This window comes from Neoarius graeffei, chromosome 3 (genome assembly GCF_027579695.1).
Source record: "Neoarius graeffei isolate fNeoGra1 chromosome 3, fNeoGra1.pri, whole genome shotgun sequence".
NCBI lineage: Eukaryota > Metazoa > Chordata > Actinopteri > Siluriformes > Ariidae > Neoarius > Neoarius graeffei.
The window spans coordinates 79,410,206-79,422,555 of record NC_083571.1 but is presented as its reverse complement, the minus strand read 5'-3'; the positions used below and the strand labels follow the sequence as shown (position 1 = coordinate 79,422,555).

At 43.7% G+C, this 12,350-nt stretch overlaps 1 protein-coding gene across 11 annotated transcripts in view; it reads right to left on the bottom strand.

The window, feature by feature from the left end:
* The window catches only part of fryl (furry homolog, like), a 230,625-nt gene that overhangs the window by 110,875 nt on the left and 107,400 nt on the right, over nt 1-12,350 (bottom strand). For 2 of the 11 annotated variants that reach the window (XM_060917411.1, XM_060917414.1), the window contains exon 1: nt 7,333-7,907. The exons of 8 other annotated variants lie outside the window; for them this stretch is intronic. In XM_060917411.1, the coding sequence (XP_060773394.1) occupies nt 7,333-7,405 (73 nt within the window). In that variant the 5' untranslated portion in view covers nt 7,406-7,907. Of the gene's footprint in view, nt 1-7,332; nt 7,909-12,350 lie in introns of those variants that run through there. One more of the 11 variants, XM_060917409.1, reaches the window with a different exon arrangement.

Sequence of the window (12,350 nt, the reverse complement as noted above, 5' to 3'; positions counted from 1 at the left end):
TGCCGTCTCCGCATCACTTTCATTAAATGCCGTGCAGATAGGCTGTAAAATGTCTCCAAAAACAATTTTTGCAATATACAGTGCTATATGGAAAAAAATTCAATTAAACCATATTACAATGGGATTGCTCCACAGTCTGACATGCTTCCAATCTCTTCTATTTTTGAGTGTGCCATCACCATCTGACAGCTGGTGGTGAAATTGGTTGGGTGGGCTATGAAATAAATTATATTCGTTGTTTAGAGACAGGTTTCACCGAGCGGCTATTATGCGCGAGACTTCATATTAGCCACAAAGTCAGAAAAATCTCATCTCTTTGAGGGTGTTCACACGGCACATATTTGCATCGATGCTGCACCGATGTATTTTGTTGCGATATATCTTACACCGGTGTAAATTTTGCACAGCGTTCACACGTCACAACCCTGCTTACTAGAGAGAAGCGTGTAAGCACCGGTGCAGCCCCACTTGCGGTCACACGGCAGTTTCTGCGACCGTGTTATAGTAGCAAAAACTATTACTATCATTTCCTTTGATAGTAATAAAGTTTTGATATTTCCTTTTATTACTATCATTTCCTATCATTATTACTATCATTTCCGATAGTAATAATGCGGAAATGAAATATGCGCATGCGTGAAACTGTACTTCTTTTTCCCGGTTGTCATGGCATCACCAAGCGCCGGGAAAACAACGTGGATGAAGACACCAGTGTTGCCAGATATTGCTGACGTTTTCCATCCCAAAATATGTTCAAATCCGTCAAAATGCACTTAAAACTGCCAAATATGGCAACACTGGAAGACACGCAGTTCTGTTGTTGTTGATATTCGCCATTTTGGAAGCGCAAAATACCAGGATGCAAGTTATGCAATGCCCGTATGTAATCAACTCTCCTCACGCGTAGCGAGTCTACCCCTGTAGCGTTCAGACGTCCCATTTTATATCGGTGCTGCCCCGCAAACTAGCATTTACTCCGGAGTAAATTTCTTAAACCACCTCCCGAGCAGGGTTAGATTTGCACCGGTTTAAGCAGCTTTCAGGGGCTACACCGGTATAACTTTGTACCGTGTGAACGCTCTACCGGGGCAGCCCCGGTGCTACACCGGAGTAAAAGTTGCCGTGTGAACACCCCTATTATCTCTAGCCGCTTTATCCTTCTACAGGGTCGCAGGCAAGCTGGAGCCTATCCCAGCTGACTACGGGTGAAAGGCGGGGTACACCCTGGACAAGTCGCCAGGTCATCACAGGGCTGACACATAGACACAGACAACCATTCACACTCACATTCACACCTACGGTCAATTTAGAGTCACCAGTTAACCTAACCTGCATGTCTTTGGACTGTGGGGGAAACCGGAGCACCCGGAGGAAACCCACGCGGACACGGGGAGAACATGCAAACTCCACACAGAAAGGCCCTCGCCGGCCACGGGGCTCGAACCCGGACCTTCTTGCTGTGAAGCGACAGCGCTAACCACTACACCACCGTGCCGCCCAGTCAGGAAAATCTGTTCATAAAATTACATTATATGACCAAATACAATGAAAAGTATTTTTCCAGTCTCACCTGTGAAAGGTAATCCCATGTGATCTCGTTTGGACGGTAAACCTGTTGGTACAGTTAAACGCAGCACATGAATGAGGCATCTTTATTCTCCACTTTGCCACATCCAATATGGCGGCGAGGATGACGTATGATTCTACGCGGAAGGCGGCGTCTATGTTTATATGTCTATGGCTTTGCGGCAAAAAATGGCTTGTCGAGTATCTGATATGACCGGAATGAGCCCTACTTCTGAGTAGGAGGAGAGAAAGGGTTTGTGGGTAACTGTAGATTCCAGATGTTTAGAGACAGGCTGATGTGCGCACCTCAAAAACACAATGCGAGTAGTCATAGTGCTGTGCGTCTACTCTAATTGGCTGCACAATGAAGCAGTACTTTCCGGTTTTTCATCCCTGAATGTCACTGGTTCCATAACACAATCCTGTGTCAACAGCTTTTGGTCAAGTCACCTTGTGCTTCGCTCGTATGATTATCTGAAAACAATTAAAACTAGAACGGATGGGCATGTGATCACCACACGGTTTACAAATCTCAAAACGGTGATAATTATTGGTGATCTGACTTTTTGACACCACGTTTGTGAAGAGAAGCGCTCCGAAGTAGTCTGGCTAACGCGACTTCAAAGCTCTGCGAGCATTTGGTCTGGCAAAGATATTAAGCCCAACCGTTTCCCAAAGTGCATGGTTGACCCGCCTCCCTGAAATGCCTCAGTTTGCTACTGGTCGAAGCCAGAAAAGGCTGTGACGAAGCTTAAACCAATCACATCACTCTTTCCTCTGACGTATGCGACGCGACGGGGCTAACTGGTAGATTAAACTCTTACCGAAGCCGGTCGGGAGCAAGGCGAAAACGGCCTTCCTTTCAATAAATACCTCCAGGGCTGCTCTTTGCTCCGTTTTCAATGAGAACTTGCTCCATGTTCGTAATGTTTCTAGTGACTGAAGCGCTTCCGGCATAGATTCTGTAAACAATCTATGGCTTCCGGTCGCAGTTCTACTACGTCAGTGCCTTGAACACGCCTCTACCCAGGGCCGTTGGAGATGCTCAAAGTTGATTGGCTCCCGATTTTTCGGGAGCTTGGAAGAGCTGTAGACAGCTTGCCTGGCCAGACTAAGCTCGCAACAGGCCCTCGTGTTGCGTCACGCTTAGGATGGGCGGGTCCAGGCTAGCTCTGAAGTAGGTTTTGCACATTATGCAAATTAGCTAAACATCTCAGTGGGTGGAGCAAAATGAATCTTGAGGCTTGTTTGATTAAGAGAACCCAAGTAATAAAGTGGCAAAAAGAGTTTTCACTGTAGGAATTGCAGTTTCTTAGATATGAGCCAAGACCTTAAACACCTCGCTACAGCGCCACCAATAGGCCAATCTGACTCATCTCTCATCTCGCACAGCCGGAGGGAGCAATACCTACTGACCATGTTTCATGTCTGCAGCACCTATGGGTTGGTCTGCATGATCAGTTTTAGTGAAGACAAATAAGAAGAACCAGAAAAAGAACAACGTGTGCTTGGCACCCTAAAAACGCGTTCCATCTTAGTAATATGAAAGAGGCACTTTACTCCACAGAGGTTACAAATCTGGCCATTTTCACAGCCCCTGTTGTCCTGCACACCAATGGTGAGCTCAGACAGTCAAAACTGCTTTTCCAATTCAATACCATTCTTTAATTTGACTGCAAACCTGACACTGCTCTGACGCAGCGCTAACAAGCACAAGGAAACTGGAACGTGTTGATGAAAAACAGTTTGTGCAGTGGGATATGTGAGATATGAGAGAGCTCACACAATTATATTTAACTTGCATACAGTTAGATACTGCATATAAACTTAAATTACATATGTGAAACTACATAACATCAAGTACATTTTAGTGAGCTAAAATAATAATAATAATAATAATAATAATAATAAAAGTAGTTCAATTTATATAGTGCCTTTCTCAAAACCCAAGGTCGCTTTACAATTATAGGCAGAAAAAAAAAAAAATCCACCAAATAGAAGTCAGGATGTCATTCCAGTGCTGTAGCAGCCACAGTTCCACCAAAAGGCGCACGAAAACAAGTCCCACAGCTCCAGCACAGCCGCCGTGACGCCGCCAGCAACATCGCTCGGAACACCACGCCATGGATCAACAAAGCGAGCACAGAAGCACCGCCACGCAAAGCGCTGGTATGTCCCAAACCGCCTGCACAGCCGCTGCAACGCCACCGAGCAACATCGCTCGGAACATCACGCCAAGCACTAAAGCACAGAGCGCTGGACAACCATGATGTTAAAATGAGCAACGAGCTCACTGCAGTCTATAGCTGGGAGCACAGGCATCACCCACGGCGAACCAAGGCCTGGAGGGAACCAACGCCCAAAACTGGGTCCAGAGCTACACCACAACTGGCGGATGAAACACTCAAACTACAAAAACACAGAAAAAAGAAAAAAGAAAAAAAAAAAAAGGAGAGAAGATAAAATAAAGCTCTGGTGAGAAGCAGCAGCCAGAAATGTGCACAACGTACTCTCTACCGGAAACGGAAACGAAAAAAAAAGTAAATATTCACTAATTTGGAAGTGCTGAGGGTTTTTTTGTTCAGGGTCAAACATGAGGTTCATATAAGAATAAACCCTACATGCTTTAGAATCAATTACATATGCCTTAAATACTTATGCAAAATCCAGACTGGTGAAACAGAAAAGCATTTGCCCCGTGATCCGGAGAGCATGAGTTCGAACCCCACAGCCATCTGTTCCTAAGAAAACAAGAAAGCTAGGCTTGGGCGCTCACTCTCTATCAATTACAGCAATATAAGCCGATCATGGGCATCTGCAAGTTCATGCATATGGAGTTGGGCGAATAATTCTTGAGGTTCTATGAGCAGCAGTTTGAAAAGATGCAGTCGCCTGGTGCCTCAGATGCACATGATAGCCTTCATCCTTCCTGGTTGGTTGCTGTCGTGGGATGGGAAGACCTGTCTGGTGGGTGGGAAGCAGCCATGAGTGGGAAAATCCGGTGGAAAAATGCTTGCATTTAATTTGTCCATTACTGTGAAGAGCGTCTGAAAAATCCCAAACCATTCCCTATTCCACCGTCTTTAAAACCCGATGATTTGTTTGGGGTTTTTTATTTTATGCAAGTACACTGGAGAGATCATTAGGTGCTAATGAGACTTTATGTTAAGAGCTTGAATTTAAAGCATTGCAAAAACAGAAATCTGGAGTGTGCATACCGTAGGTATTCACCCCCTAAGTCAATACTTTGTAAAGCCACCCTTTTCTGCAATTACAGTCGCAAGTCCCTTGGGGTAGGTCTCGATTAGCTTAGCATGTCTAGCCACTGGGATTTTTGCCCATTCCTCAAGGCAAAACTGCTCCAACTCGTTCAAGTTAGATGGGTTGTGTTGGTGCACAGCAATCAAGTTATGCCACAGATTCTCAATTGGGTTTGACTAGGCCATTCCAAGACATTTAAATGTTTCCCTTTAAACCACTCCAGTGTAGCTTTAGCAGTATGTTTAAGTTCATTGGGATGAAGGTTCACATTCCAGCAGGACAATCTCAAACCTCTGGCTGACTCAAACAGGTTTTCCTCCAGAATTGCCCTGCATTTAGTGCCATCCATCTTTCCTTCAGTCCTGACCAGCTTTCCTGTCCCTGAAGATGAAAAACATCCCCGCAGCATGATGCTGCCACCACCATGCTTCACTGTAGGAATGGTGTTCTCAGGGTGATGGGAAGTGTTGGGGTTTGCACCACACATGGCTTTTCTCATGATGGCCAAAAAGTTGAATTTTAGTCTCATCTGACCAGAGAATCTTCCATGGGTTTGGGGAGTCTGCCACATGCTGTTGGGCAAACTCCAAACATGTTTTCTTATTATTTTCTTTAAGCAATGGCAATGACTCTTCCATAAAGCCCCACTCTGTGGCGTGTATGGCTTAAAGTGGTCCTATGGACAGATACTCCCATCTCCGCTGTGGATCTTTGCAGCCCCTTTAGTGTTGTCTTTGTTGCGTCTCTGATTAATGCCCTCCTTGTCCAGTCTGAGAGTTTTGGTGGGCGGCCTTCTCTTGTCAGGTTTGTAGTGGTGACATATTCTTTCTATTTTGCTATAATGATGCTCCCTGGGATATTCAAAGTTTGGGATACGTTTTTATTTATAACCCAACCCCGAGCCATACTTCACAACTTTGTCTCTGACCTGTTTGGAGGCTCCTTGGTTTTCATGTTGCTTGCTTAGTAGTGTTGCAGAGTCAGGGTCCTTCCAGAACAGGCTGATTTATACCGTACAGACATCATGTGACACTTTAATTGCACACAGGCGAATCTTATGCGACTTATGAAGTGAATTGGTTGGACCAGCTCTTATTTAGGGGTTTCATATGAAAGGGGGTGAATACCTATGCGCACTCCAGATTTGTTTTTTCCTGTTTTTCTTCCCCCCACATCTTCATTATTGTTTGCGTTACAATTTTTTTTTTAAATTGCACCTTTAAAGTGGTAGGCATGTTATGTAAATCAAATGGTGCTAGTCTCCCAAAATCTATTTTAATTCCAGCTCGTAATGTGACAAAAGAGGACAAAACACCAAGCGGGATGAATACGTTTGCAAGACACTGTAAAAAAGACTGGTTAAAATGCAACCATGATACCATAAAACTATTCGGGCTAATCATGTGGATTTTCCTCTCTGCCGCGTTGCGTTTCGATTTCAGAAAAGTTGAGTTCAAGTTGCTTGTTTGTTGCTGCTGAAATCGCAGTTCATCGCGTACGTACACAACCCACTGCTTTACGCACCACATCATACCATGCTGTCATTTACTGTTTCACCCCATTGTTTTTTATTCCTTACAGCTACATTAAAACTGACACAAACAGGCGAACAATATTTAGTGCAGTCTTCTGACCCCTAGCCCATATAAATCTGCCACATTTTAGCACTGCAGCAATGGATGTGTGCGAGAGTGCATTTCTGAAAGATCTACTGGGATTTCTAATGTTTCCTTTCATTGTTTGACTACACACACACGTCTCCCAGCAGCGTCTCGCTACAGCCTGGGTTTATGACTCCAGCGTGTTTCTTTTTTCCCTGCACACGTTCACATTTTCCCCCACTCAACACGTTTTAATCCAAATCATCGTGATTTCTACAATGACGTCTGGACGTGATGGATTTTTACCGGAATGAATACACTCCCATGCACTTCCTTCTGAGTCATGTCTGTGACTCAGTAGGAAGAACAAACCTCAGTCTGAAGTGAGCTGTGCCTTAAAAAATAAAAATAAGATAAAAAAAAAAAATTCCACACACACACACACAACCCCCAACTCAAATGTGGCAGGCCCACCCCTAAATATTCTACAAATAGTTGCCAAAAGCTCAAATTTATGCTTTAGAAGTGACCGAGAAAAATTATTTCGTCACGTCAAAGCAAGTGGTGTTGATGTACGTGTCTGGGTTGCGTGCATATGATGCAAAGATAGTGTTATTTCCATTACTATACACTGAGTCATGGACCAACATGTGCAGTGAGTGTGTGTAGTAAGGCTGTACACTGTGTACCAAATATCAAAGTGCTAGAAAGCAGAGTGACGAGATAAGAATTCTAGATATGTTGGAAAACGGTGCGCGTTTTCCAGCAAACGCAAACCGTGTACCGTATAAAGGAACACGCATGTCCAACTTAGTTACTACACACCAAGTTCTCATGCATCCAGAACTTCTGGAGCCCTGTGCGCATGTGTATTCGTTCATGCACTTTTCTTCCTGATACTCACAGTTCCCGCTCCATGACTTGAGAAGGGATTTGATGCTGATCTCAAAGAACACAGAATCCTGCAGACTCAACATGACGCAACCTCAGAGGTGTCGGGTAAAAACAAAACGCGCACGATTCTCCTCCTGCTGGTCTGTGCCTCCTTCCGTCACACCAGTAGTACGTCAAACGTGCGCACACTTCTGCAGCAAGGTGTGTGTGTCGGCTGCTCATTTTGTACGCTACTCGGAGTCATGCTGCTCACAACTCGCTCACACACACGGCTGCACAGCCAAGAATGAAGTTGAAGAGTGAAGACTGGAGTGAGGGGGGGGGAACAAACAAACAAACAAACAAACAAAAAAACCCAACACCCTGGTGAAGGAACCGCAAGTGATCAGAGAAAAGAAAAGCCACAGAATTATAAATCCAGAGCAAAGTTTGTCACGTGCGTTTCAGTGCCAGAGAGGAATTGTGTCACGCTAAGCAGTGAAGCAGCAGCAGCGATATTCCCCTCGTCTTTCTTTTCCTGTGTGCGCAGACCTCTGCTGCTCAGCAAACACACACTGCTCTCCCTCTCCATTCGCTCCAAGCCTGCCCCTCCCTATCCTACTGCTGGCTAGCACTCCCTCTTGGGGGCTTGTAATAAAAAAAATAAATAAATAAAAAGCCCTCGTTTCAATGGCTCACGGACAGGGCGGGAGGGGAGGGGAGGAGAAGAGGGTGATGTCATCAGCACGCTGCGAACGCTCACTGGCTTCTCTCCAGCGCTTCAAAACAGAAACAGAACGCGCTCCTGCTCCATCGCTATTCTTTCCACTCTCTTGATCCATCTATGGGTCTGAAGCAAAAGCACATATCCTGTATTCGCCACACTGATGCGTCATCCCTGACTGCAGCGCAATGGGGTGGGAGAGGAGGGGAGACAGAGAGAGAGAGAGAGCGCGAGCGAGCGCGCATGATGACGCAAATAAGTCATTCATGCAAACGCTCACTGTATTTATACACGTTACAACACACTTATGTTCAAGGGAAAAAAAATAAATCAAGATGCATTCCTACCCACCCACTCGGTGTTCACCCAGTTCTTTTCCATTCTAAACAGGATGTCTGCTTTCAATAAATACATAAATAAATAGAAAATTTCCCCCAAACAATTTAAAAAAAAGAAAAAAATTAAATTGTGGAAATTTTTACAACATACACACCTTTGGTACATATACTATACAAGTGCCTGGTGGGTTTCAGAATCGGATACACGTTCACGGCCTGAAGCCACCGATTTAGTGTTTTATAACCCTTTATTTAATGGCCTGAGAAATTCAGAGTTGTAAAGAAAGGTTTAACCAGCAGTTTATCACCATCACGTTGCTCAAACTCCAGGATGTGATACGTGATCCTTAAACACTTCTTCTCCGAAGTGCTCGATTCACTTCTGTAACTCACCGTCTGCTGTTACACATAATGCTACATGGATACCCTAAGACACTGCACTTCGCCAGAACGGTCTCCCTCTCGCTTCAGCGAATAGGCATGCAATGATTTATTGTATGATGAATCACAATACAAATTTGACAATCTGAACTGATGAAATAAAACAATGAATCGTGACTATTTTCATGCTGCACAGTCTTAGTTCCCCCCGCTGTAATTGTGTTGCTTAGACAGCAGAGGGTACGTGATACAATAGTGGGCATGCACGTGACTTCACCGTAGGCAGAAGTAACACAGCTCTAATGCCATGAAAAAACAGAACTAAAATGGGGAAAGGCGGCTGTGATTGACAAGAAATCTGAGCTCTCTTTTCGCAGACTGCTGAAAACTAAAGAAAAGCGAAGCAAATGGAAGTAGTACAAATTGCTCATAAATGTTGATGAAGAAAAGGCCCCATTTATGATTAACTTTTACATTTTTAATAAAAGGAATATTTTAGTGAATAGGCCATTATATTTCACTGCAACTTTTACAAAGGTGGGTAATAAAATTATTGTTGGTTAAGAAAATGAAACAGGAGGGTTGCTTTAAATTTAAAAAAAAAAAAGGAATTAGGGCTGTTAATGGATTAAAATATTTAAAAATCGCATTATTGCCCATAGTTAACTCACGATTAATTGCAAATTAAATCGCCCAGTTTTTATCTGTTCGAAATGTACCTTAAAAGGGATACTTTTTAAGTTTTTGTGGAGTGGGCGTGGACAAATATGCATGCTTTATGTAAATGTACGTGGCCAGGTCAGGAAGGATAAGGCTGGACACAGCAAAAATTATTTTTGTGGGCATTTTATTCCCCCACTGCATTAAAAAAAATAATAAAGCAGTGTTAACTTTATAATTTTGAGGGTTTAGCACAATTCAGTGTGAACAAAACAATGTAGTATTTTCCTCTAGTTCTGTACTTCACTTCCAGCCTCAAACTATGCAATAAACTAAACTAAAAACACACTCGGTGACGTGGACTCTGGACAACAGTAGTGTCCATCTTTAAATAAAGAAAATTAAAAATACAAAACCCAAATAAATACATTTGTTAAGGCACACAGCTCATAAAGATGCTTTCCAGTAAAATGCAAAAACTTAGTGGTGAATATACGGTACATTCAGGAGCAAAAACTGCATTTATAAACACTTTCACATCACTTACACATTTCTCAGAATAAAACAAACTCGCTCCAGTGTGTTGCCTGCGCGCTTAGAGACACACACACACCTTAACACATCATCTTTTCCCCCCTCTGGACCATCAAAAGCATATAAAAATACACATTTATATGTAAATAATTAGACTGCAACAATACAAGTTCATTCTATACACAAGTGCACTTGATCGAGACTTACACTGACCAGCTACTCGCTTCATCGCTCACTCGTGCTATGTCACTTCCTGATTTCCGAAACTATGGGGGAGGGGGAACAGAAAACGCATGCATTAAATCTCATCTCATTATCTGTAGCCACTTATCCTGTTCTACAGGGTCGCAGGCAAGCTGGAGCCTATCCCAGCTGACTACGGGCGAAAGGCGGGGTACACCCTGGACAAGTCGCCAGGTCATCACAGGGCTGACACATAGACACAGACAACCATTCACACTCACATTCACACCTACGGTCAATTTAGAGTCACCAGTTAACCTAACCTGCATGTCTTTGGACTGTGGGGGAAACCGGAGCACCCGGAGGAAACCCACGCAGACACGGGGAGAACATGCAAACTCCGCACAGAAAGGCCCTTGCCGGCCACGGGGCTCGAACCCGGACCTTCTTGCTGTGAGGCGACAGCGCTAACCACTACACCACCGTGCCGCCCATGCATTAAATCATGCATCCAAAAAAAAGTGGCATTAAAAGGAACTTGCGTTAACTTCGACAGTCCTCAAAAGAACATTTAAAGTGCATATCCTGGACCAATTTAGTGGGTTTTTTTTTATATGAAAGTATGTCCATACACTCATCCAGAAGGGTAATTTTGCACAAGGACATCTGTCTACAGCAGAAAAAACAAACAACAAAACTCGTCTGGAAAAATCCCAAGGGAGTCTGGAGCCAGATTCGTGACGTCACATGCGGATCCGCCAGCAGGCTGAGAGAGCTTGCATGGGTTCAGTGCAGTCTGTGTAGACCAAGTTTAGCAGCTAGCAATTTTGCATTGAAATATGGAATTGTCACCAGAGCTTCTAAACCCATAGATCAGGGGTCATCAAACTACGGCCTGCAGGCCGACTCCGGCCCGCCACCCCCCTTTGACCGACCCCCCCAGCCCCTCACCACTTGAACCAGCCCTATGAGGCAATCCCCAAAAGTGGTCATGGCCTATTTTTTTTTTAATTGCTTTTTGGCAAATAATAACGTCTGCATCTTGTATTTTGTTGATTTTATCAATTAAAATTGATATTTAGTTATAAACTGAACTATTCATATTTTCCGAATTTTCGTCATATGCTCGTGATAAAGCAGTGACAGGCAGCGCACGCGCAGAGAACTGTCAGTGTTCAGGACAGCAAAATGGCTAGCGGTCAGCGAAAAGCTGACAGAGAGTGCAGAGTTTTTAAAGAACAGTGGACCACCGATTATTTTTTCGTTCAGTGTAAGGACCGTGCAGTTTGTCTTGTATGTAAAGAAAGTGTGTCGGTTTTCAAAGAATATAATCTGCGTCGTCATTCCGAAACCCGCCACAAAGAGTATGCTAGTTTGCGAGGGCAAACAAGAGAAGACAGGATTCGGAGGATGAAATGCAGACTGGCTGCACAACAGAATGTATTCCTTTGCCAAACCCAGATCAACCAGGCTGCTGTCCGAGCTAGCTATAAGGTAGCTCACCTACTAGCTACCCATGGAAAGCCGTTTACTGATGGGGACTTTGTTAAAGTATGCATGCTTGCTGTGGCCGAGGAGGTGTGTCCCGACAAGAAGGATGCGCTCAACGCGGTGAGTCTCTCCGCACCTACTATGACCAGGCGAACCGAAGATTTGGGGGACAACGTGTATGACCAGCTGAATGAGAGAGCGTCAGAATTCGAGTTTTTTGCTTTGGCCACGGATGAGAGCAATGACGTGCAGGACACAGCACAACTGCTGTGATCTATTGCTCATATTATTATAATTTCACTGTTTAAAATGTATTTATTTTATAGGCCTATTTATTTGACCTTTATTAAGTGCTGCACACAATTATTATTAATAATATCAAAACAGGCCTACCTACAATTTATAATTTTCCACTCACCTTTGCCAGTGTCAATCACCTCAACTAGACAGATGTTTCTTACCTTGACAGCTTTGATGTTATTTTTATTAGAAAATAAATAAATGGAATATCTGTGGTATTTCAAATTAAAACAGTGTGAAGACTCGATTACTACTTTTGCAAACCACTAGTAAAGATAAACAAATATGTGCCAGGAATCAAGTGTTGATATAGTAGTGGGGATATAGTAGTGGGGATATAGTAGTGTGGGATATAGTAGTGGGGATATAGTAGTGTGGGATTATAGTAGTGGGGATATAGTAGTGGGGATATAGTAGTGTGGGATATAGTAGTGGGGA